General features: G+C 39.3%; 1 protein-coding gene across 1 annotated transcript; it reads right to left on the bottom strand.

Annotated features, from left to right (window-relative positions):
• Positions 1-18,727: 18,727 nt before the first annotated feature.
• Positions 18,728-21,973, bottom strand: LOC149187730 (uncharacterized). Its single transcript, XM_089409746.1, has one exon. It carries the CDS (start codon positions 21,971-21,973, stop codon positions 18,728-18,730), a length of 3,246 nt encoding a protein of 1,081 aa, XP_089265872.1.
• Positions 21,974-27,574: the final 5,601 nt, after the last annotated feature.

Below are 27,574 nucleotides of genomic sequence, written 5' to 3'. Positions count from 1 at the left end.
TACTAAAAGGTTTATGATTTAGAGGGAGATTTTCAGACAAACAGTCCAATATCTCAATCTCTTTATAATAATAACTTCAGAAGGAATTTTATGAATAATTGTAACACATTTTTCTCACCTGATATCTCTGTAAAACTTCAGCATATGCAGAATTAACAGAATGAATGAAACACATGAAAAACTTACAGAAGAAAACGAAATGGTATGATACCAAATTCATAATCTTTTGCTTTATTATCAGTGATCTAGAAAAAGCTTGTACATCAATTCTTTACAAAATTTCTTATGGAAAGGTACCACCATTTAATAACTTGTAGAAGGGAGTTATTTATACTAGTTTAGATAGTAAACAAAATATCCTAAACTAATTACAAAATAGGCTGAAAGAAAATAGGAAAAGAAAATTGTTGAATGGCGTGTCCCTATTTTGTAGGAAGTTGTTGATGACTGTTCCTTCAAATTCTATTGTGATGTCTTGTTGGAATGGAAAGTTAATCAATTATTTCACACAATTGATCCCACCTCTTCTCACTCAGTATCTCCAGATTTACCATCCTTCTAAATATCTCATCAACTTCGATATATCTTTCAAAATTGGGTTTAGTGAGAAAAAGATGTCCAACTTCATATTTAATTGTGAGGTCAGGGATCAAAGCTTCCAAAAACTCTTTGCCAATAATCTGTGTTTTTATCCCTGCAAATTGACTGTTGTCTGTTGCAATAGTATATAATATTTCACATTAATCCTCTAATTTTACTAGTTGATTATTTGATGATACTAACTCTGGTAAACCTTTCTTATGTAACATACTGAATTTAGAATGAAACCTTCTGACTGCAGTGTTCAAAGCTTCACACTTTGTTTTCAACTGAGTTAATAGATTTTTCTTCATTAGGACTTTCTTAATCTCCAAAATAGTAGCTGTCCTATCTGGAATATCTATCTCTTCTAACTGTTGCCTAGTCTTATATTTTAGTACCTTGATCATCCCTGCTGCTTCCTTGGGTTTTGTGCCCAATGCTACCTTTCTATTATCTATCTTTTTCCTGCATCTAGCAATCAATTCTTGCTGCTAAAAAATGGTTTGTATGGATGGCCATACTTATGTTATGGAGTGGATGATATCTAACCAGATGTCTTCTTTGGCTTGGGCCAAAGTGTCTGCCATTAGAGTCTTACTCTCTAATTGTTTGACCCTTTGTTCTAACCTGTGTGATTTCTGCATTTATTCTACATACAAGATATCATTCTTTACCTTCTGTGACTCCAGGGCTTGGAAGTTTTGCAGAAGCTTTTCATTTTGATGTTTTTGTACCTGTAACTCCTGTGATAATCTTGTTGTTTCAACTGTTGCTGAAGATGAAGCAATGTCAGTAAGAGATGAGCTTAGATCTGTACCTGTTATGGGAATTGTTGTCGCTGAGGTCACAACGAGCTATGTTGCTTCTTTCTCCTTGAGAAATTGTTCTATTTTCTCTTCCATTTTCTTGATCTATATGTTTTGCTAAATAATGAGCTTCAACATCTCCTCCCTTTGTTGTTCATTTTCTGCCATCTCTTTGGTTTGTGGATCCTCGGTTGAAGGAAGTTTCAACTGTTTCTTCAAGGCTTCTATCTCTATATTCTTCTCCTTGAGTATTTATTCAATTGCTTTATAGTCTTGGGGATCATATCCAATCTTAATAATAATATCTTATAAAGATTTTAATTTTTTATCTTTAGATAGATGGCAATTTTTCAATCTTAAGCTATGACTGCACATTTGACAAGGCAGTTCTAAGCTTTGAAAGAGACATGGTAGTTGTAGTCATTGTGAAAAATAACATTTCCCATGATTTACTATGCAAATCCATTTGGTCAATAGGATGTATCTGGTTTACATCAAATGAAAATATAGTCTTCTTGTAATCTATTGTGGATTTGGGAAATGGAATTTGAGCTTGCAAAAATGCCATTTGCATCCTTCCTCTTTCACTGTCAAAGGAAGAGAGAAGTCTATGCTGAGAAGTGGATGTATGTTTCCAAAACTGATTGTATACTTGTGATTTAAGACTTTCATTCTTTTGTTTGATTTCCAAAAATGTTGAGAAGATATTAGTATCTTCTATTGAGCTGGTCTCAGTTGACTGAATAATCTCCATAGGTTCAGTTGAAGAAGGAGTTGAAGAAGTAGAAGGAGGTTTGGGATTAGTGGCCCCTTCTAAAGAAACATCTTCCAATTCTCCAAGATCAATTATTTCTGGTGGCTTGCTCCCTGTTGACAGTGAAAATCGTGTATTCGATTTCTTTTGTAGTATATATTACTCTTTCATTGATTCTATAGCTGACTCAGTTTCCTCTCTGGCTCTTTTGTGTTTAACTTGAATGACTGGAGTCTTTACCTATGGAGTGGATATAACCTATTCATTTGCTTCTATGAGAGTTCCTTCAGACCACTGCTCCTGGTTCATAAACTTCTCCAATTCTGGCCCAAGATTATGGTTGTAAGGTGTTGTCGTCAAATGAACTCTTAGGGCTGAAATGATCCCAAATGGATCATAAGACCAGGTGAAGCTTGGTTGGAGATTCATAATCTTCAATAATTTGTCCGCCTCTGTACATTCAGACCTAATATTACAAATGAATGTCCCTACTTTGTCTTTGAGTTTGAACTATGAATTTTACTTGCTTGAGACAAAATGGACTTCATCCATATTTATCATCTGTCTGATGCATTCCAGTGAGAATATCCTCAATGGCACATACTTAGGCAGTTTGTATGGAGCCAACTCACTGCCATATATCCTAATCTCGGTGTAGTTTTGGTAGAGGTATCAGTCACTAGTCTTGGTCTTCTTTGATAAGTGCAATGTCTTCTTAATCTCTTCTCCAATTCTAGTCTCTGCTTGGCTATTGAGTAATTGAAGAACTAGATGTACAAAAGAATCTATAAACTGAGAGAAATTAAACTTTGACGATGCTGCTTTCACTAACTCTATCCAATGAATCACTGATTGATTCACTCCTTGCTCATCTTGTCTGTTAAGCTGAATGGGCAATGAATCTCCCTGCTGAAACAAAATCAAATGGATTATGAGTAAGCTATATCTAAAAACTCCTTGAGTGGTAAAATTCATAAATTGTTCATGTATATTATCAGTAAGAAATTGGCTATAATTATGCATGAAAGTAGGTTGATATTATTTGCTGAAAATGGAAAAGAATCCAAGGATGGATTCATCGATAAATTGATCATTTTCATAGCCTGGGAGGTATGATAGCAAGGAGATAATATGTCTAGTGGATTCAGGGAACATATAAGATGGATAAGGTGGCTTTCTCTTGGGTAATTCAGGATCTTTTGGTAGAAAAAGTTCAAAGATAAGGGATATTTGTGGGAAAGTGAGTCTATCGTAAAGGTCCATGAGAGTTGCTGGTGAGAAAAGCCTGAGGGAGTCAGATGGAGGTATCATTAACATTTGGTTTATGCTCTGAGCAGTAAAAGTGATTAGGATTTTTCCATCTCGATTCATCACTATTCTTTGTACAGGATCATACCTGGATTGACACCAAGTGATTAAATCAGGGAAGTGATGAGTCTTGGGAAAGGGGTACAAGGGCCAAAGTGTCTCCCAAAAATGAATGGGATCCTCTTTATCATCATATTTCTACTTTAACCATAAATGCAATTCGTGGAAATTGAATTCACAGTCACAATCAGTAGATTTGAACATGGAATCTACAAGGGGAAGGTGACCTAAATCAAGCAATGTTGTAGATGGATTTCCTTCTTCGATAGCTTTATGCATTTTGGCAGTAGGAGCCATGTTTCTGTGGTTGAGGTATTTGGAAACTGCTTTAATTGAAAGATGGATGATAGGGGAAAATACACAGAGCAAAAAAGGCTTTAGGTGATAGGACAAAATCATAAAAGTGGTAAAATGTAGAGCAATGGGGTATTTATAAATGAAATCAGGCTTAATTTGCCATTTAAATCTAGCCGTAGGCAATTAATTTACAGAGGAGTAAGAATTGATGTCTAACGAGAGATTAAATGGTTAACTGAGGTTGGTAATGACTTTGGAGCGTAGGCTGCAATGGCTTTGCGATGTGGCAGGTGGTGAATGGGTGAGATATTGTTGGCATTATGGCTAAAGTGTTGTCCTTGATGGCAACCCATTCAGGTGGTAGATCACTGTTCTTCATGTCAGCAGCAAAGGTTGATGATCAGCTCTCATTTTATTGAAAAATTATGAAGGACGCAGGAAGCCAGTTCAGAAGGTGCGTACCCGCAGGTACACCATGCAGGGTCCGCGTCCAGAGACACAGGCCAGCCGTTCAGGGGGTGCGTCCACCCAGTGCACACATTTCAAGGCAGTAAAAAGCACGTGGGGGTTTCTTATGTTTTACTCTTGGTATTTAGCCGACGGTTTTGGGTTATTATGGTGTCGGCTCGTGGTATTGTTCCTTGATTTGAGGAGGAGCTTGCCTATATAAAGCAAAGGAGATCATTTGGTTTATGTATGTCTTTGTTGAATATCTTATGGGGTGAGATCTGGTCTAGATCTAATCAAGGCGAATCTATTAATGGACCGAGATCTCTTGGCGCATGTTCAGATCTGTGGATCTGATTGTCTGAGTTACTTCTGAAGTCTTGAAATCATCTATGCCCGGAGGGACGCAGGTGCAGTAAGGGTTCAGGTGCGTCCGGGACGCAGGAGCGAAGGGTTTCAGGTGCGCCGGGACGCAGGCTCAGAAGGGTTCAGGTGCGCCGGGACGCAGGCAGTTCAAAAGACTCAGAGCGAGGGACGCAGTCTAGCAGTTGAGCAGGATGCGTCCGGGACGCAGGCTAGCAGTTGAGCAGGGTGCGTCCAGGGACTCAGGCCAACAGTTGAGCAGGGTGAGTCTGGGACTCAGGCCAGTAGTTGAGCAGGGTGAGTCCGGACTCAGGCTAGCAGTTGAGCAGGGTGCTTCCTTCTCTTAAAATCTTTGTTTATCATTGTTATGTTCTGGGTTTGGTCCTATTATTGTTGATCTGGTTACTACAGTTGATTGGGTGATTCTCTTACACTTGATGATCAATTGATGCTTATGGATCCAGTTTGAAAATTTATGAAAAGTGGTCCTTGTATGAAAATTGGATGAAATGTGACCTTTCAGATTATGGGTTGTGCTTCAGTGTATCCAGTATGAAAATTGATGAAACGTGGTACTTGGAGGAAAGAAGATTGTAGGTCGGCGCCTACGTACTAGTATCTAAGCTAGTACAAGAGCTAAAGGAAATCTTTGAGCATTATAGCAGGTAGCAGCCTGCGTACTAGTAAATGGATCGGCTAGTACAAGAGCAAAGGGGGTTGTAGCTCCCGTACTGGTATGAGGCTGCACCAGTACAAATATTGTAAAAGGAATTTCTTATTAAGAAGAAGATTGAGATGACTTGCAGCAGTATTATTTCCAACAATTGGTATCAGAGCGGGTCCTTTGATAGAAGCTTGATCGCTTGAAGGAGATCCGTGGAACAATGGGAAAGAAGCTTAAGAAGAAAGCTAATAAGAAAAAGAAGTCATCTCAGAAGAACTATGACAGTGGAAGAATCGATTGGGGATTAGGCATAAGAAGCTCTTCAGATTCAGAATCATTATCAGGTATGAATGTGTTATCCTCTGATGTTCCAGCTATATTTCCTTGTGAAAGAGATGAAAGTGATAGCGAAACTACTGAATTTGCTCTTATGGGTGAACAAGAAAGATATCAAATAGAGGCAGAATTTAAAAGGCTGACAGACAAAATTAGAGATCAACAAGATCTATTGAACAAAAGGGAATGTGATTTCAAAGAAGAAGCAACCAAACTAAGGGCCCAACTAGAAGAAGGAAACAAGGTAAGAAAGCTACTCAAGGACAAGGAAGACCAATGTCAAAAATTGCAGCATGAAGTGACATCATTAAGAAAAGAAGTCAACGAAAGAAGCACAACCATCAAGAAACTCAAAGATAGATCCAGCTACTATGAAAATCTTGAAGCTACAATCCTCTCACTAAAAGGAGATCTTGAAGAGTCAAAGAAGCAGAATACAGATCTACTCCAAGCTATTGCAAAACAAGAAAACGAAGTCACCAGCTTAAAATCTCAACTAGAATGTGCCTTCCGAGTTCGTCAAATGAAGTAGGATCTGTATGAAGAACAAGAAAAAGAAATTCTCAAACTAAGGGAACAAATGGAAGAAGGAAGGAAAGCTGAAGAAGTTTTGAAAAAGAAATCTCTTGAAAAGGAAGAACAGCTTCAGGTTGAGGTAGATATCTTGAAAGGTAAACTAGAGGAAAAGGATAAGCTTTTACGATTTCAAGATAGCTCTAAAGTATTGGATGATATTCTTAATAGTCAAAGGTCCCCTGCTATAAAGACTGGTCTTGGTTTCCATAAATCTGTTGAAGGTGAATCTAGTTCACAAGGTGAGGCAAGAAATTCTAAAGAGAAATCTAAAGTGATCAATGAAGGAATGAAAGATCAATCTCATCATCAACCAAGGAAAGAAATTCCTCAAAGAAAATTCTTTACCCCTTCTATGAATAATGTTGAATGTTATGTATGTCATAACCTTGGACATGTTGCAGCTAGATGTAGAAAAGAAGGGTTCAAGATCATTATGCAGAAAGATCATCACACTCAAGGTATTTTTATGGATATTGCTTTGCTTGCAATACGTTTGGTCACAAAGCTGCTGATTGTTACAGGAGGAATATGAAACATGGAAGATGTTATGCATGTAACAAGCCTAGACATATAGCTAAGGAATGCAGGAACAAAGTGTGGGCACCATATCAAAAGGAGAAAATGTCATCATCACGCTTGAAGATATGGAGGAAAAAGGAAGTACAGTCAGAAAAGGATGGCATAGCACAATGTACAGACATACCAGAATCAGAGGGAGCTGAAAGTACAAAACTTCAGGTTCCTAAATCTCATACTTCATAAAGGCAAAGTCGCATATATATATACGCGAGTTGGATACTGCACAATCGCGTATATGCTTGTTTGAAGGCAGTAGGTAAGTGAAGTTGGAAATGAGTCTATCAGATCTGGGAATCTGACTGTCAGTGACACAAAGGAGGACTGTTAAATTTGGCTCTAATCAGAAGGACGCATGTGTTTAAATGAAGAGCTGCGTGGGGACGCAGTGCAGTAACAGGAGACCTACGTGCGGACGCAGCACAGACGAAGCTCAGGTGCGTCCAGGACGCAGTTCAGTAACTGGAGATCTGCATGGCGACGCAGAGCAGAATAAGGCTCAGGTGCGTCCCTCCAGCAAAGTACGCAGCGCGATAGTGTTTTTGGGTGCGTCCCTGCAGCAACAGTACGCAGGAAAGCAGAAGATGAAGTGTGTACCTGTCTCAAGGCATTTATTGGCTGATTCTTCTTATTGATGATCAGATTTGACAGATGGCACTGGTTCAGGGGGAGCATATGTCCTGAATGCATTGTTGGCATTATGGTCCTTGGTGACAATGCTTATGATTCATCTTGCTATTATGAGTTGGTCACATGATCAGATTTATGGTTGATTCTCTAATGATGCTTGCATGAAGTCTTTATTGTCCTTGGCACATATATGGATGAGGTTGGCTGATTTCGTGGATGATTATTCAAAGTCGCATTGTTGGAGACATGATGATGATGAGTTACTCATATGCATTTCATGATGATGTTGACATGAGCATGATGCATGATTTCTTTCTTGGCACAAATGGATGAGGATTGTTGGCTGGATACAGGGATGATTATTCATACATATGTTGATTGATGCTGATGCTTTCATTTGATGGCTCTTGATTCATGTAGATCTGGATGGTTATGAGTTGATGTTGACAGATACTATGGAGCAGATTATACAGTGCTGTTAATGATGTTTGTCATGATCTTTAGATGTTTGAAAGATCATAGCAAGACTCAGGTTGTAATGGTCTATCTATTGTAGTCATCTCTTCAGGTCATGTAACGGCCTATGTCCCCCCACTATGCATGGGATAAAGATGTAATGTATTTGGTTTTCATATTTCTGATGTATTCCCACTTGGTTGGATGGATGATCCTTATTGTGATGGGTGATGGATGTATGTATTGAGTCTTTTGGTGATAGGAAGGTCATTTATCTATATAGAGTCATGTTCTTCTTGTAGAACATCTTTTTGCAGACCTTGCTTACAGTCAGGGGGAGCTTGAGCATGAACAAGCACTATACAGCAGAGCAGACATCTCAGCTTGTTCTCAGAAAGACCATTATCATATTGGAGCACCATGACATATTCAAAAAGGGAGCTCATTCAGATACTTCAGCAGATCTGGCTTATAGTCAAAGGGAGCATGTTCTTAGGGGGAGCATACCCCTTTGCCCTTGATGTCAAAGGGGGAGAGTGTTTTGGTGTTGTTGCCATCAAGTCCAAAGGGGGAGATTGTTGGCATTATGGCTAAAGTGTTGTCCTTGATGGCAACCCATTCAGGTGGTAGATCACTGTTCTTCATGTCAGCAGCAAAGGTTGATGATCAGCTCTCATTTTATTGAAAAATTATGAAGGACGCAGGAAGCCAGTTCAGAAGGTGCGTACCCGCAGGTACACCATGCAGGGTCCGCGTCCAGAGACGCAGGCCAGCCGTTCAGGGGGTGCGTCCACCCAGTGCACACATTTCAAGGCAGTAAAAAGCACGTGGGGGTTTCTTATGTTTTACTCTTGGTATTTAGCCGACGGTTTTGGGTTATTATGGTGTCGGCTCGTGGTATTGTTCCTTGATTTGAGGAGGAGCTTGCCTATATAAAGCAAAGGAGATCATTTGGTTTATGTATGTCTTTGTTGAATATCTTATGGGGTGAGATCTGGTCTAGATCTAATCAAGGCGAATCTATTAATGGACCGAGATCTCTTGGCACATGTTCAGATCTGTGGATCTGATTGTCTGAGTTACTTCTGAAGTCTTGAAATCATCTATGCCCGGAGGGACGCAGGTGCAGTAAGGGTTCAGGTGCGTCCGGGACGCAGGAGCGAAGGGTTTCAGGTGCGCCGGGACGCAGGCTCAGAAGGGTTCAGGTGCGCCGGGATGCAAGCAGTTCAAAAGACTCAGAGCGAGGGACGCAGTCTAGCAGTTGAGCAGGGTGCGTCCGGGACGCAGGCTAGCAGTTGAGCAGGGTGCGTCCAGGGACTCAGGCCAGCAGTTGAGCAGGGTGAGTCCGGGACTCAGGCTAGTAGTTGAGCAGGGTGAGTCCGGACTCAGGCTAGCAGTTGAGCAGGGTGCTTCCTTCTCTTAAAATCTTTGTTTATCATTGTTATGTTCTGGGTTTGGTCCTATTATTGTTGATCTGGTTACTACAGTTGATTGGGTGATTCTCTTACACTTGATGATCAATTGATGCTTATGGATCCAGTTTGAAAATTTATGAAAAGTGGTCCTTGTATGAAAATTGGATGAAATGTGACCTTTCAGATTATGGGTTGTGCTTCAGTGTATCCAGTATGAAAATTGATGAAACGTGGTACTTGAAGGAAAGAAGATTGTAGGCCGGCGCCTACGTACTAGTATCTAAGCTAGTACAAGAGCTAAAGGAAATCTTTGAGCATTATAGCAGGTAGCAGCCTGCGTACTAGTAAATGGATCGGCTAGTACAAGAGCAAAGGGGGTTGTAGCTCCCGTACTGGTATGAGGCTGCACCAGTACAAATATTGTAAAAGGAATTTCTTATTAAGAAGAAGATTGAGATGACTTGCAGCAGTATTATTTCCAACAAATATAACGGACTAGTGACGTGGAGGGTTGTGAATGGAGGAAGGGATAACAAGTCTATGAGTCACATGGCACGAGAACAAGTTCAACAGTTGGATGGAGGAAAACCGTCGGCAGGGTTTCGGGTGGGGGTGCGGTGGTTTTTGATTTTGAGCTTTGGGGGCTCAAAAGCTACGGGAATTCCACATAGAAAAATATCGCAGCCATTAAAATTGCTTTTCAGATCCGCCCCTTCATGTTAACGAGAAACATCCGAAGGGGGGCTGAAAAGCTTTATTGGCTATTGATTTGGGCGAAGTGAATCATATCCATTGAAAGCTGCTCGACGGTTATTTGGCATTTGGTTTGACTTTTTTTCGTTTCCACCGTTTACGACAACATCATATTTATTCACTATTCGCAAAGCGATCATGTTTATTATAATAATTTAAACCCTAATTAAGGATTTAAACATTATTTTTAAACTAAACAAAAATTTTAAAGGCAAATTTGAACTAGCGGCCTTAATTAATTTTTCTAAAGAAAATATTTTCTTTTATTGCTTATCTAACATTTTTTATTTGCCTTCCTTTTTAGAGAAACTACCTTATCATTTTTTATGATACAGACCTGAAATAATAATAAATCGTAACATTTTTTATTTTCAATTTTGTTTTTTGGTCCATATCCTAACTTATCATTTTTTCTATGGCATTTTTATTTTTCAACTAATGACTAGCTTATCAAAAATAAACGAGCTACAACAACGACTCCAACTGGGGACTGCTTTCTCCTATAGAATGCATAGAACTTGTAGATCCATGTTCATTCTCCTTGGGCTATGGAGTCTTTGCTGTAAAAATCAGACTGACAATTGAAAAGTAAAATAAAACTAGAATTTTTACAATGATGGTAGTAAAATCTACTTCAACGTCTCAATACTGAATATAATGCTTCAGAAATCTTCCATTAATAGGAAATGTGAAATATTATCCCTCTAGATTTTGTAACACGAAAGTGTTGTTCCCTTTTACTTTAGCAATAGCTAGAGGCCCAAACCATAGGTTGTAGAAATTTCCATGTTTTCCTTTATCTTCTCTTCTGTAATCCCATCTCAGAACCAAATCTCCCTCCTTGAAGTCCCTTTCCTAGACTCTTCTATCAAACAGGGTCTTCATTTTATTCTGATATTTTTTCAAGTTGTATTGGATCTCATCTCTGTTCTCATTTAGTTCAATGATTTGATTTATCCTCCTTGAAAAATCATCAGGTTCATCAGTTATTTCCTGCAGAAACTTTAAAACATGGAAAGTCAAGTTGGTAGGGAAAATTACATCTTTCCCATAAACTAACTGAAAAGGATATTTTCCAGCAGATCTCTTTGGAGAAATCCTTTTGGCTAAGACTGCATAAATTAGGTGAGTGTCTCAGCTCTTTTTATGATCTGCTAAAGTTTTTCTGATAACCTTTACCAGAATTTTATTAGATGATTCTGCAAGACCACTACCTTGAGGATAATATGGAGTTGAATGGTGTAACAGAATCTGATATTTCTGGCAAAAATCAATCATTTTAATATTGGAAAATGTTGTTGCATTGTCAATAAAAATTTGGCTTGGGCAGCAAAACCTGGATAAAATGTTTTCTTCAATGAATTTGATCGCTATTATATCAGTAGCATTTCTTACTAGAATTGCTTCCACCCATTTAGTAAAATAGTCTGTTGCAGTGAGGATCCATCTATGTTGATTGCTTGATGTAGGATGAATCTCTCTAATAAAATCTAATCCCCATTGGAGAAAAGGTGTTGAGACTAGTGTTGGGATTAGTGGAAGAGCTGGCAGTTTTTGCTTACCAACAAACATCTGACAAGGGACACAACTTCTAACCTTTGCTCCTATTTGTAAGAAAAATGTTGGCCAATAAAATCTGACCCTTAATGTCCTCCACAAAATCTTGCATGAAACTGATCAATGATGCCTTTGACATCTGATTATATTAAACATAATAACAAGATATTGAGTGGGTCTTTCCAGTACAGATTCGCATTTATGATACAATATTTGACTACTTTCAACTTGAGAGTTTTACATTGACTTTTGGAAAATGATGCAGGACATTCAAAATAAATCAAGAAATTTACAATATCTTTATACCAATTTGATAAAATAAATTTCACATCAATATGTATAGAAATGGTCTTATTTGAAGGTAAAGGTTCTTGTGGATTCTTCCTTGGTATTTCTAAAACAGAGTTGATGCCTAGTACTTTGCATTTGGACTCAGCTAGAAGCTTAGCTAATCCTTGACCCTTTAATAGCTTTATGGTTTTGATAGTTAGATCATACTCCAAAATTTGAGTGATCCATCAACCTCTCCTCCCATCAGTATCTGGTTGAGTGAGAACAGTTTTAACAACACTATTGGGGACATAGGCTATGATGGTTGAATGTAGAACATACATCCTAAAAGATTTCAAATACTGGACTAAGGCATAAGCCTAATTCTCAATTATGTCACATTTGAGCTCAGTATCTCTCATGACTTTGCTAAAAAAGGCTATATGTTGGTCATGGGAATCTTCATTGTTCTGTAGTAAAACAACAACAAGGGTTGTTTTCAGAGGCAAAGGAAAAGATACTGAATGGTTTGGTATAATCATGGCTGGCCAAGGTTGGAGCTTCAGAAATAACTTTCTTGATTTTATCAAATGCATGTCTGGAAGAGATAGTCCATTTAACTTCATTACCCTTCTTAAGCATATCAGTTATATCTTTGACAATCTCAACATAATTAGGTATGAATCTTCTTAAAAAGTTTATTTTACCAAGAAACGCCTGAACTTCCTTTTTATTTCTTGGCAATGATAATGTCTGAATGGCTGATACTCTGTTTGGATCAATGACTACTCCATTTTTAGAAATTATATGGCCGAGAAATTTCCCTTATGTGATAGTAATTAAAGACTTCTTTGGATTCAATGATATCTCGAATTTCCTACATCTTTCAAAAACTTTCATCAAGTGCTTTAAATGTTTCTTATCGGAATTAGAGAAGATTGTAAGATCATCAAGATAAATAACAAGAAATTTATTTACCTGGCCTACAAAATCTATATCCATAGCTCTTTGGAATGTAACCCCTGCATTTTTCAAACCGAAAGGCATCCTAGCATACATGAAAGTACCCCGAGGTGTTTTGAAGGAAGTATTTTACCCATCCTCCTTGTCGACCATAATCTGATTATAACCAAAAAAACCATCTAACATAGAAAGTTTGTTAGCTCCAGAAACTTGTTGAAGTAACTGATCCATTTTACGTAAGGGATAGTTATCTTTTAGTGATGCTTTATTTAAGTTTCTAAAATCAACACAAAGTCTAATTTCACCATTCTTTTTCCTGATAGGTACTAGGTTGGAAATCCAATTAGAATATCTTAGTGGAAGAATAATTTTTGCATCTAAAATTTTCTTAAGTTCTTTCTCAATAGTTTGTAGAAGAATTGGGTTAATGCTTCTAAGTTTTTTCTAGTAGGGTTTAGCTTCAGTTTTTAATGGGATATTATGTTCAATGAGGGATGTGTCATAGGTTTTAAGATCAACATAAGACCAAGAAAAAACATCTTTGTATTTTTTAAGTAACTTAAGATATTCATTTTTAACTTCTGGGGTTAAAGATGCAAAGATTTTTATATTTTGTACTTGTTCTTGAGTTCCAATGTTGATTTCTTCAATGTCATCTTTAGGAGAGATGGATGGAGGGTTTCGAGGGACATCATTATAATCGAATAATTTCTCTAAAGGAATTAACCCTTTAGGAATGAAGTTGTTTGATAATTGTATGTTTTCATGATCTGAAATCTTGGAGTTTAATCCTGGATCATCATTAATTTTAGGATTAACCTGTCAAGATTGTCTTCATCAATTTGAAGAAGAGAAAATTCACCTACAAGTTGAAGGAAATATTTTAGTTGTTCATCGTCCTCAAATACCTGCCAATGCTTTTGGTTATCTGGTATGGATGGCCTGTATTTGACCTGGATTTGGTATAACACTTGTGTTTGATCAGGAATCTTAAATGAGCTTGCAGAGACAACCAAAGAATCTGCATGTATATTTTCATTTCTAGGGACATAAGTTATATTGAAGGCATCAAAGAAATTTTCAATGGAATCCCAAACCTCATTTCGATAAGACCTAAGCCTAGGATGCTTTGTTTGGCAAAGATTTCTAACTTGTCTTACAATGAGTTCAGAGTCAGTGAAAACACTCAGGTTGTGTACCTTTAAACTCTTGGCTAACTGTAGTCCTAGAAGGAAAGCCTCATATTCTGCTACATTGTTGGTAACTTCAAAATCAAGTTTACATGATTGTGTAATGTTTTCCTTTTCTGGTGAGATTAGTACTACCCCAGCCCCTGCTCCATCTTTTGTACAAGAACCATCAAAGAATAGCTTCCACACATCAGTTTGATTTGATATAGGGTTTTCAACTACATCTTCAATTTTTACTTGAGATTCATGTATTTGATTTGAAGAGAGTTGAAAGTAGCCAAAATCTTGATCAATAGCATAGATGGGGTGGTTCTTTGGTTGATATGTTTTTCATACAATGTGCACAAATCTAACTTCTCTATACAACCTAAGTTGTTCTCCCCCATAAACTGGAGTAGTTGCATAAGACATGTCCATCTAAAGAGTTCCCCCTAATTTGGCATAGCAAGACCTTGAAAGGAACATTCCAAATTTAGGAGGGATATCAGTGACAACTATATCTAATACTATTCTTTTTATTGGGATTTGGGCAACAATGACTACTAAATCCTTAATCAATCCTAGACAAGGTACCCTCTTGGAATCAAAGGTGTATAAATCATGATAGGATCTAGTTATGTCAAGATTTAAATGATCCATGAGAGTTTTTGGCATGAGATTATGTGATGCTCTAGAATCAAGCATACGTGTGTATAACATGGAGTCATTTGTCTTTAGTGTCACATAGAAAGGGGGTACTATTTCATTAATCATATCTGAACTAGGACCAAAGACAACTGCTGATTTTTCATCCTGAAGGCTAATAACATCACTTTCATCATCAACAAAGGTGTTTTGTATCCATTTGGAAACTTGATTTTTATATCCAGGGTTTTTTGAAAGTTCTGAAAGTGGTATAGGGATCTTAACTCTTTCTAACGCCTTTTCAACATTAAATGTAGTAAAGACAATTTTATCAATTTGAGCAGTATCAGTTAATTGATTTAATGGTCAAATAATAGTTATCTGAGTTTCAAAAACTTTGGTATGAGGTTCAATTATTGGAGGTTCCTTAGGAGGTCTTCCAGGGCTAGGTCTAGGTCTAAGATCATATCTTTTGTTTAGCTCTGCAATTAGGAATTCAGAGAAGGCATGGTATTTGGAAACCTGTGAGGATTCTTGATCTTCTTGAACTTGTTTATTTTGTGAAAGAGGAACAATAATGGTGTGACCAGAAGAGGTATCCATATTGTTAATGTCTTCAGTGATAGTCATGGTATTGTCATCAGGTTGTTGATCATCTATCAACAAAGGAGTTGGAACCTGCTGATCATTACTAGGTCTTTGAAGAATTTGTAATTGTGGAGTTCTTTTGTATTGACCTTGATTTTGATTTTGAGGTCGAGTGACCGTCTATTGAACTATTTTGGGTTAAGTTTCAATCTTGGAAATTCTATTGGATGGATTTCTAAGTAGTGAAGTGATCTCATCAATTTTGGAATCTTCGGTTTTAGTTTTTGAAGAAGTAGAGGCCTCTTGACTAGATTTAAGCTTTCTTTGGGACTTTTCCTCTTTCGCTTTTAAGGTGGCTGAGGTAGCCCTATTGCTTCCACCTCTATAGCATTAGCCTACATGTCTTCAACAGTCCTAGAAGTTATTTCTCTTAACATTACAACAAAATCATCTTCAAAGGCCTTCGAAAAGCTAGATTTGGCTACTGCTACAGGGGGTTTGCAATCAAGGGGCATCTTATGGTCAAGTTTGTTGAACCTTTTAACAAAATCAGCTATAGGTTCACCAAAGGTTCGTTTCAGTTCTTCAAATTCAATCAAAAAGTAAAGAGAATATTTCTTCACACCCCATTGGTTTTTGAATATATTTGTTAACTCCTCTCAAGATCTAATGGAATTTGCAGGTAACTACCTAAACCAGGTTCTAACATTTCCCTCAAGAGATTGGACAAACAACTTGATATAACCCTTTTCTTGTTCTATGTTCATATTATCTGCAAAATTTAGAAATGCTTGAAGATGGTATTCAGCCGAGGAATCAGTTTCTTGATTATAGCTAGGAAGGTGTTTTAAATATCTAGGATGGAATGCAACGAGGTTTTGAGGGAAAACTAAAGCTACATATCTAGCTTGTACAATGGGTTGGAATTCCATAGTAGAAGATGGTGTATGAGGTGTTTTTGTAGATGAAGAAGAAGAAAAAGAGGAAGATGGTGATAAAGAAGGTGTATATATGTGTGGAGGTGAAGAAGGAGGATCTCCTAAATTATTTTAAGGGAGTTCTAATAACTAGCTTCTGAACCCGTGAGTGAATGTCCTCTTTTTTTTCAAAGAGTGGGTTTGAGTATACAGAGAAGGTTTCTTTAGGTTGTTTAGAAGTAGAAGGGAATGAATAAGTAGTGGGGGATATGAAGTCTGTAGGTTTGTATTCAGGTAAATGAACACCCAATTCAACATCAAATTTAGGTGATCCTAATGGTAGTGAGGGTTCTTGACATGTTTCAAGTGAGTGAATAAGGAAAGCTGATTTAAAATCAACTCCCCTATCTAAAAGTTCAGAAATCCTAGGTGATAATTGTGTCCTATCTGGATTGGATGGAATGTTCCTAAAGGGATCTAATGATAATATATCTTCAGACTATAGGGATAAAGAAGAAGAATATGGTTGAAGTCTTCTTTTGGAATTTTCCCTTCTCAAAATTTTTTTTCTGGATCTGATAGAGGACAAACTGTGTCAGATTCAGAATGGCTCCTAGTGTGCTTAAAAACCTTTAAAGGAATTAATCAAATTCAAGTCCCCAGCAACGACGCTAGATTGATGTTGTACCTCTAAGATGATCATGGTCAATTGATCATGCCAGAGCATCTAAGATATTTGTTTTGGGGTTTTGGTTTTGGTGTTTATGGAGGACCAATACATAAAACAAATTATAAGAATGATGTATTTAACCTTTTTAGATAGTACTAATAAATAACCAAAGGGCTACTATTTAACTTCACACAGTGATTTAAGTTGATAAAATGTGCAAAAGAATAGTAAGAAGATATGATTACTTTAAACTTCAGTTAGAAATATAAATCATCATAAGTGGAAAAACGTTTGACCAATGTTCAGAAGTTAAATAAAATATGCTTAAAATTACATAAGATACTCACAATTTTATGATTTAGAGGGAGCCTTTCACACAAACACTCCAATATCTCAGTCTCTTTATAAAAATAACTTTAGAAGGAATTTTAAGAATAACTATAACACATTTATTCTCACCCGATATCTCTGTAAAACTTAAGCATATGCAAAATTAACAGAATGAATGAAACACATGAAAAACTTACAGAAGAAAATGAAATTGTATGATACCAAATTCATAATCCTTTTCATTATTACCAGTGATCTAGAAAAATCTTGTACATCAACCCCTTACAAAATTTCTTTTTTTTTTTTTTTACAAAATCGGTTACTTGTATATTATAAAAACTTCATGGACTAAATCCTAGTACATAGATGTGATAGATCAATGCTTTGAGGATCAAAACCGGGTTCACAGACCCTTGTTCCTCATTGCTACTACAACGGTAACTGAAAATAAAGAGGTAACAGCTATATTGCCGGATAAAGGAGCCTGCAAGCCAGCAAAATTTGCAGTTCATGAATTCTAAGGGAGTTTCTGGGTTACAGAATCATCAAGGAGGGATTCCTTCTTTGCACTAGCCCTCGTTGAAGCTTCTGCTTGCATACTTTGGGTGAGAGTCCTGATATGCTCTAGAGCTTCTTCAAGATGGGTGCACCGGTCCTTCAAGGCCTCGATTTCTGCCTTTCGTTTCTCAAGCTTCTTCCGTTTTGATCTGCTATCTGCCTGGTAATCCTCTTTGAGATCATTGAAGTGTTTAATGAATCTGTTGATCATGAACGTATGAGTTTTGCAGAGGGTGCATTCAGGGGAGATGATGTTCTGGAGAGGATTGATGGCGTGCTCCTGAGCTCCTTGCTGGTCCTGATGGTCCGCCATTTCACCTAGCTGGTGGAGAGGGTCGACTTGCTGAAGGGGCGGAGGAAGGTGAATGCCGGGGGTGATAGCAAAATAATAGAGGGAAACAGACAGAGAGGAGGGGCGCGGAGCTGCACAGGGAGGGGAGAAAGGATCGATATTACAGGGGAGCAAATAAGGACGAGGGGAAGCGCTGCCACGACCAATACAACCACAGGTTAGATAAAAATTTAAATGAGAAATAAGAGGGCCTGAGTTTACCGCAGTCGAAATGCGAGGTCCGGGCTCCGGATGACTGAGCACAACTTTCTGAAATTGCCTGGGAAGAGAAGGGGCGCTGTCCAGGACCTTAGCAGCACTGAAGGATGAGTATGCGAAGAGGCCCGATCTGCTATAAATAGAGAGAAGGGGGCATCTCGGGTTCATGAACCGGATCTGAGCATATCGATTCCAGGAGCGACTGTGATCCCATGGAGGGATTTTGCAGCGATCGATGAGGATAAGGATATGATAGCCATATGCGTAAAGCCTGAGGATGGTGGCTGAAAACGTGTGAGATGCCATGTCGTGACTGAAGGAGGTGATACGATCAGTTGCAGGGAGGGGGATTTGGTAAGGAAGAGACCAGTTTGTGCAGTCGAGGAGATTTGACAGAGGATGAGGGGATTCGAGTGCGGACAGATTCCAAGAAGAATGATGCCTGAGGTGACTCAATTTCTGAGGGGAGAGGATGGGATGGGATTCTTTAGGGAATTGCCTTGGCATAGATACAATCATTTTCTCTGACTTGGCCTACCTGTCTGCTGGTCACCTTGTTGGCCTGATCGTCTGCTTCTGTGTTGTTGCACCTTAGAACGTGTTTGAAGGTGACCCCGTTCATTTCTCTGATATTGTCTGTGATCCTGGATTTGATGTTATTCAGGGTAGTTTGATTGTAATCCTTCCCCGATACCATGACAGCTATAATGATAGCTGAGTTGCCCATTATAAGCAGGTTCTGAAGGTCAATATTTTTTGCTATGGAGGTTCCCAAGAGGAGGTTGTACGCCTCAGACTTGTTATTGGAAATTGTGCCTAATCCCCACTCGTAGGTCACGATAGTATTCCCTTGAGGGTCTTTGATGACACCTCCTGCACCTGCCTGACCCGGGTTATTTTTTGATGCCCCATCGAACTGGAGGGAGGGCCTCTTTTGATTTTGGATCCATTCTCTGACTTCCTCATTAGAACCCCTCAGCTTCCAATCAATTTTCTTCTTTCCTGTACTTGCTGTTTTGTGGTTCCTCGTTTCAAGGCTGAATTTTCCCATCCATTCCTTTTCCCTTGGGTCTCCAGATTCTTGGTCTGATTGAATTGTTCCATTCGCCCCAATGGTCTCTGCGATGAGGGCAATTGTTTTTGCAAGAGTGCTGGAGATGTTGGGCTTCTTGCTGTTAAAAATGCTTTTATTTCTGGTATTCCAAATTTGCCAACAGAGGTTTGAAGGGATGTTGTTCCACAATCTTTTAGCCAGGGTCTTGTTTTTTTTTGGGTGAGGATAGGAGTTTCCCCAATTTTTTTGGAGAAGAGAGACCTGATTGGGAAGATCATCAATCATTAGCGGACTGATGATGAGCTTCCAGCAATTTTGAGCGAAGGGGCATTCGAGGAAGAGATGGTTACTGCTTTCTTCTGCTGCTCTACACAAGCAGCAGATTGAGGGGCCGAGGATGCCTTTCTTCCTTAGATTTTCTGCTGTGAGGAGTTTGCCCTTGAGGAGGGTCCAATTGAAGAATTTGACCTTTGGGAGGCATTCCGGACTCCAAGCCACTTTGTGGAGGTGCCAGTTGTTTGTGGCTGAGGCATTTTGGAGGATTTTGTATCCATCTTTGACCGTGTAGCTGCCACCATTGGGGTCCCAAACATACTTGTCCTCTGACAAACTGTTGAGGGGAGCTGAGCCTGAGAGAGATATCTTGAGATCATTCCACAGGTCCCTTAGATTGTTCGGGAGGGGAAGGTGCTTCCAGCCTAGCCATCTGTTTTGATCCCAAGAGGAAATGTCATAAAGAGTCTTAATATTTTTCCTTTCCATCCACAGTTGCAGGGGCCTGAGATTTGGGAGAGCTTCCCTTGCTTCTGAGCCCATTATACGATCAGTCCAGATGTTGATGTCTCTGCCGCTGCCCGGGGCTCTAGAGATACAAGTTTTGAAGTGAGGGAGAGTTTTTTTAATGAGTTTCCAGATCGGGGTGCACTGCCTGTCAACAATGGGTTCCAGAAGGATATTGGAGTTGGCCCCATTTAAATATTTCCTTTTAATTACTTCTGTCCACCAGGCTCCTTTTCCGTTGAGAATCCTCCATATCAACTTAAAACCCATAGCCATGTTAGCTAATCTTGGTATTCTTATTCCAAGCCCTCCTTTTTCAAAGGGTAATATGACCTGATCCCACTTTACAAGACTGAACTTTTTGGATTCCTGCCTTCCTCCCTGCCACAAGAAGCTCCTGATGATTAGTTCCATATGCTTATGAATGCTGGCCGGGGCAAGAGTGGTTGCAAACTGATAGATTGGGAGGGCTGAGAGAATGGCTTTGATGAGAATTGTTCTTCCAGCCAGGTTTAGCCAGGACACCCCCCAGCTCTGAAGCTTCCCTCTCAACTTCTCTATTAGTTTGACCCAAATTTCGGTTTTGACCGACTCCTTAGCTAAGGGCAGTCCCAGATACATGAAATGGCTCCAGTTCCTTTGAGCAGGGATGTCCAGGATTGTGGAGATTCTATGTATAATCTGCCTGGGAACGTTCCAGGTGTATATCATGCACTTGTTATTATTGAGCTTGCCTCCAGACACTTGAAGGAATAGCTCTAACGTTTTCTTGAACCTTCTTGCCATGAGACTGGAAGCTCCTCCGATTAGTAGGGTGTCATCAGCAAAGAGAGAGTGGTTAATCCCCTTGGTTCCACTCACAATGCTGATACCTGTGATTTCTTTTTGCCTGCGAAGATTTTCCAGGTGAATACTTAGAGATTCGGCCATGATGATGTAGAGGAAGGGGGAAAGCGGGCAGCCTTGTCGCAATCCCCTTGAGCTTCTGAAGAAGTTACTTGGCCGGCCATTTATCAGAGGGGTTGTCCAGGGGAGTGAAATACACTCCATGATCCTGCTGATGAAGGAGGCAGATATCCCAAATTTCCCAAGAAATGCCTTAAGGAATTGGAGGTTGACTCTATCGAAGGCGTTCGCCATGTCTAGCTTGATAATCATGCCCTTTTCCTTTCGATTTATACTGTTGTGTATAGCCTCCTGAATGAGAATAACATTGTCCGTTATTTGCCTTCTGGGCACGAAGCCTCCTTGATTCTCAGAGATGAGGGAAGGGAGGAGATTTTTCAACCTGTTAGCTAAGATTTTGGTGATGATTTTATAGGAGACGTTGCATAAGGAGATTGGGCGAAATCGATCAAAGGATTGGGGATTGGGATCCTTGGGGATGAGGGCTAAGTATGAGGATTTGATACTATTTCCCATTTTGCATTTTGAAAAGAAATTCTTGACCATTCGAATGAAGTCCTTTTTGATGACTCCCCAGTGATTTCTGTAAAATGCCACAGTGAACCCATCTGGGCCCGGAGCCTTATCCCGTGCCATGCTGAAGATTGACCCTTCGATTTCCTCTGTCGTGACCTCTTGATCCAGCTCGTTGTTTTGAGCTGTTGTTATTTTACTTTCAATTAGGCTGAGAAAATCCGCATTATCGATGGGTTGAGGGTCCGCATTTAGGAGTGCACCGAAGTGTCTAGACGCTGCCTCTTTTATTTCCTCTTGGTCTCTGAGCTCGCTTCCTTCCATCACTATTCTATCAATCTGATTCCTTGCCTGCCTGAGCTTTAGGCTGTTGTGGAAAAAATAAGTCTTTTTGTCTCCGGCTTTAAGCCAAAGGTAGCGAGATTTTTGTCTCTGCTCTTCTTCTTCCCTTCTGTTATGTTTATACAATTCTTTGTACATTTCATTCTCCTTGGTCTGGTCTTCCTCTGTGTTGTGTTCTCTCTTTTTCCTCGCTCCATTGTTCCAGCTGAACTTGGAGGTCAGTTCTTTTTTTGCTTTCCTCTGCTGCGTGATTTTTTGCCCATTGCTTTATGACGATCCTGAGAGATTTGAGCTTGGCTTCCCAAATATAGTGAGGTGAGCCAATTACTTCTTTTGCCCATTGCTCCTTGATCATGTTTCTGAATTCTTCATTGTTGTCCCAAGCCTTGTTGTATTTAAAGGGAAGAGGTCCCATGTTCTTCCCTTTGTCTAATATCAGAGCCACTGGTTTATGATTTGAGATGTATCCTTGTATGATTTTTCTTTGGATATTGGCAAATCTTGCCACTGTTCTTTCTTGAGCGAGGATTCGGTCTAATCTCTCTTTTATATTGTTGCTGCCAGTTCTTTTATTGCTCCATGTGAATCTCCCATTCTACGAAGGAATGTCCACTAGATTATGGTTTTGAATTATTTCTTCTAAAGAATCTCTTGAGGGGTCAGCATAAAAGCTTCCTCCCAGTTTCTCATCAGCATTCCTTATGAGGTTTAGGTCCCCTCCAATGAAAATGTTCCTTCCATGTACAGTCGAGAGGTCTGAAGTAATTGATTCCCAACATGCAGCTTTGTCCCTGTAATGATTAGGGGCGTAGATGTTGTATATGGAGTAATTCTCTTTCGAGGCTATGTTCTGCATGTCTGTCCTTATACACCATCTGTGAGGTTTTTGATCTTTAAGTTCCCATTTACTTTTGTTCCATATTGTCCCTATGCCTCCTGAGGCACCAGCTGCACTAATTGTTGTACCTGCATAGCTTCTGCTTTTCTTTATGTGGTTTTGAAATTCTTGTTCCGGGATTTTGGTCTCCTGGAGGAGGAGAAGGTCTGGATGTTCAGATTTGAGAAGATCTCGGACTGCATTTGCTTTTAGGGAGGAGCCCATCCCCCTACAGTTCCAGGAGACCAATATCATCATTTACCTTGTTTGTTGTTTTCCCCGCTCTTCTCTTTCATTTTTTCTCCACTTCCTTTGGATTTATCAAGAAATGTGTCCATAGGTTGTTGCGTTCCGGTGGCCATTTCTTTTGCAGCGTTTTCATCCCTGATCTCTTTGTTAGACTTCCTTCCAACTTTTCTAGGTGGATCGGTGGAGGTGTTGTTTTCCTTTGTTTTGTTCCTAGTTAGGATTCTCTCCACTGTTGGAGGAGGGGAGGGCTGGGGCGGGGAGATAGGGGAGGGAGTTACTATGGGACCTCTGGGGGAGGGGGGAGGGGATGGGAGGTCCTCTGCGGACAAAGTTTCAAAGGGGTTTGAGGAGGAGGGGAAGGAAGGGGCAGATCCAGAAGGTTGGGAGGTGTGGGAGGGGTTTTCAAGGGGATTCTTTGAGATTGGGCCAGGGGGGGGGGGGGGGGGTTTGATTTTTTCTTTTTGACTTGCTCCCAAACTTCTTCGGGGGTTTCAACATTGCCTTCAGGTACATTTGTTTTAGATTTGCTACATCTATTGGCAAAGTGCCCGTATTCGTGACATACCTTGCACTTGAAGGGTAGCTGCTCGTAGTCCACTTGCTGGATGTGCGTCCACTGATCAACTTTGAGTTTAATCGCCTCCGGCAGTCCTTTCCCCAGATCTACTTCAACGCAGATCCGCGCACATGCATGCATGTTCTCCTTCGGTTCGGATCTGTCAATATATTTACCGACAACATTCCCTATGGCTTTGACTGACTCATCCCCCCAGCAATGAAGCGGCAAATGAGGCAGGCGAACCCAGACAGGGACAACGTTAGGGACATCCATTTCCGGGTCGAAGTCTAGAGTCCATATGTTTAGATAAAGTCCACGAGAGTCCATGAAATAAGGACCGTTCCTGAAGATGAGGTTCCTATCCTCTGTTGATTCAAAGAGAAAGGTGTAGAATCCTCTGCCACAGAACCTGATTGCTATTTTCCCTTGCACTATCGAGTTCCAGTTTCTCTCGACCCATCTCTGGATTGATCGCGGGGAGGGCCACAATCCCGTGAACTGACCAACCAAGCCTCTTTCTGCTAAAGAGACTGCTGCTCTTCTTGGAAGGGAAGGGGGTAACGATACTTCCGGAATTTCATCTAGCTTCTTGATGAACTTGGAGGCCGAAGGGCGGATTTTTCCTGCAGCATTCTCAGGAATGAGGGAGGCGAAGGATTTTTCAAGGTCATCATGGTCCTGGGATGGGGGTTCCATTTCAGGCTTTGGGATAGATCTCAGGCTAATCAGGGAAGGCCCCGGTGCTGGGGGAGGGCAGGAGGCCCAGGAACGAAAAGAGGGGGGGATCAAAAGGTGGAGGGCGCGGGCCGAGCAGCGACGCTGCCAAGCGCAGAGGCGCAGGATCGATCAGGGCCGCGCGCAGGGGATCAGCAGAGCCGCTGCATCGCCATCTCTCGCTCAAACCCTCCTTCAACCCCTTACAAAATTTCTTATGGAAAGGTACCACCCTTTAATAAATCATAGAAGAGAGTTATTTATACTAGTATATATATGAAACAAAATATCCTAAATTGATTACAAAATAGGCTGAAAGAAAATAGGAAAAGAAAATTGTTGAATGATGTGTCCCTATTTTGTAGGAAGTTGTTGATGACTATTCCTTCAAATTTTGCTTTGTTGTCTTCTTGTTGGAATGGAAATTTAATCAATTGTTTCACACAATTGATCCCGTCTCTTCTCACTCGGTATCTCCAGATTTACCATCCTTCAAAATATCTCATCAACTTCGGTATATCTTTCAAAATTGGGTTTAGTGAGAAAAAGATGTCCAAATTCATATTTAATTGTGAGGTTAGGGCTCAAAGCTTCCAAAAACTCTTTTCCAGTAACTGTTGTCTTCTGCAATAGTATATAATCTTTCATAGTAATCCTCTAATTTAACTAGCTGATTATTTGATTATACTAACTTTGGTAAACCTTTCTTATGCAACATACTGAATTTAGAATGAAACTTTCTGACTGCAGCGTTCAAAGTTTCACACTTCGTTTTCAGCTGAGTTAATAGATTTTTCTTCATTAGGACTTTCTTATTCTCCAAAACAGTAGTTGTCCTATCAGTAATATCTATCTATTCTAACTCTTGCCTAGTCTTAGAGTTTAGTACCTTGATCATCCCTGTTGCGTATTTGGGTTTTGTGCCCAATGCTACCTTCTGATTATCTATCTTTGTCCTACATATAGCAATCAATTATTTCTACTCAAAAATGTTTTGTATGGATGGCCATACTTTTGTTATGGAGTGGATGATATCTAACCAGTTGTGTTGTTTGGCTTGGGCCAAAGTGTCTGCCATGAGAGTCTTACTCTCTAATTGTTTTACCCTTTGTTCTAACCTATGTGATTTATACATTTACTCTACATACAAGGTATCATTCTTTACCTTCTGTGACTCCAGGGCTTGGAACTTCTGGAGAAGCTTTTCATTTTTCTGTTTTTGTACCTATAACTCCTGTGATAATATTGTTGTTTCAACTGTTTCTAAAGATGAAGTAATGTCAATAGGAGATGAGCTTCAATCTATACCTGTTATGGGAATTGTTGTCACTGAGGTCATAACAAGTTGTGCTGCTTATTTTTCCTTAAGGAATTGTTCTATTTTCTCTTCCATTTTCTTTATCTGTATGTTTTTCTCAATAATGAGCTTCAACATCTCCACCTTGTGTTGTTCATTTTCTGCCATCTCTTTGGTTTGTGGATCCTTGGTTGAAGGCAGTTTCAACTGTTTCTTCAAGGCTGTTATCTTTGTACTTTTCTTCTTCATCATTTCTTCAATTGCTTTACAGTTTTGGGGATCATATCCAATCTTAATAATAATATCTTCTAAAGATTTTAATTTGTTATCTTTAGATAAAGATGACAGTTTTTCAATCTTAAGCTCTGACTGTACACTTGACAAGGCATTTTTGAGCTTTGAAAGAGACATGACAGTTGTAGTTATTGTTAAAAATAACATTTCCCCTAATTTCCCATGAAAATCCATTTGGTCAATAAGATGTATCTGGTTTACATCAAACGAAAATTAGTCTTCTTGTAATCTGATGTGGATTTGGGAAATGGAATTTGAGCTTGAAAAAATTCCATTTGCATCCTTCCTCTTTCATTGTCAAAGGCAGAGAGAATTTTGTGCTGAGAAGTGGATGTCTGTTTCCAAAACTCACTGTATACTTGTGATTTAAGAATTTCATTCTTTTGTTTGATTTCCAAAAATGTTGAGAAGATATTAGTATCTTCTGCTAAGCTAGTCTCAGTTGACTGAATAATATCCATAGGTTCAGATGAAGGAGTTGAAGAAGTAGAAGGAGGTTTAGGATCAGTGGTCCCTGCTTATGAAACATCTTCCAATTCTCCAAGATCAATTATTTTTGGTGGCTTTCTCCCTGTTGACAGTGAAAATCCTGTATTCAATTTCTTTTGTAGTATATACTACTCTATAACTGATTCTGTAGCTGAAACAGTTTCCTCTCTGGCTCTTTTGTTTTGAGTACTTTGAGTGACTAGAGAGTCTTTACCTGTGGAGTGGATATAACCTATTCATTTGATTCTGTGAGAGTTCCTTCAGACCACTGCTCCTGGTTCACAAACTTCTCCAATTCTGGCCTGGGAGTATGGTTGTAAGGTGTTGGCTTTAACTAAACTCTTAAGGCTGAAATGATCCCAAAAGGATCATAAGGCCAGGTGAAGCTTGGCTGGAGATTCATGCTCTTCAATAATATGTATGCCTCTATACCTGCATACCTAGTATTACAAATTAATGTCCCTACCTTGGCTTTGAGTTTGAACGGTGACTTTTTCTTGCTTGAAACAAAATGGACTTCATCCATATTTATCATCTGTCTGATGTATTCCAGTGAGAATATCCTCATTGGCACATACTTAGGAAGTTTGTATGGAGCCAACTCATTGCCATATATCCTAATCTCAGTGTAGCTCTGGTAGAGGCACTAGTCACCAGTCTTGGTATGCTCTGACAAGTGCAATGTCTTCTTAATCTCTTCTCCAATTTTGGGCTTTGCCTGGCTATTGAGTAATTGAAGAACTGGATGTACAAAAGAATGTATAAACTGAGAGAAAGTAAAATTTGATGATGCTTCTTTCACTAACTCTGTCCAGTGAATCATTGATTGATTCACTCCCTTCTCAGCTTGTCCGTTAAGCTAAATGGGCAATGAATCTCCCTGCTGAAACAAAATCAAATGGATTGTGACTGGGCTATATCTGAGAACTCCTTGAGTGGTAAAATTCATAAATTTTTCATGTATATTATCAGCTAGAAATTAGCTATAATTATACATGAAAGCAGGTTGATATTATTTGTTGAAAATGGAAAAGAATCCAAGAATATATTCATCAACGGATTGATCAATTTCATAGCCTAGGAGGTATGATATCAAGGAGATAATATGTCTAGTGGCTTTAGGGAACATAGAAGTTAGATAAGGTGGATTTCTCTTGGGTAATTCAGCATCTTCTAGTAGAAAAAGTTCAAATATAAGGGCTCTCTACGGGAAAGTGATTTTATTGTAAAGGTTCAAGCGAGCTGCTGGTGAGAAACAGC

Source organism: Pinus tabuliformis, chromosome 3_1 (genome assembly GCF_031772625.1).
Source record: "Pinus tabuliformis cultivar Carrire ecotype Pingquan chromosome 3_1, CPIR1, whole genome shotgun sequence".
NCBI lineage: Eukaryota > Viridiplantae > Streptophyta > Pinopsida > Pinales > Pinaceae > Pinus > Pinus tabuliformis.
This window is presented reverse-complemented; position numbering and strand designations above follow the sequence as displayed.

Bases quoted from the DNA above. Each gene is read 5' to 3' on its own strand.
- LOC149187730 (XM_089409746.1), bottom strand. From the start codon at position 21,973: ATGTACAAAGAATTGTATAAACATAACAGAAGGGAAGAAGAAGAGCAG.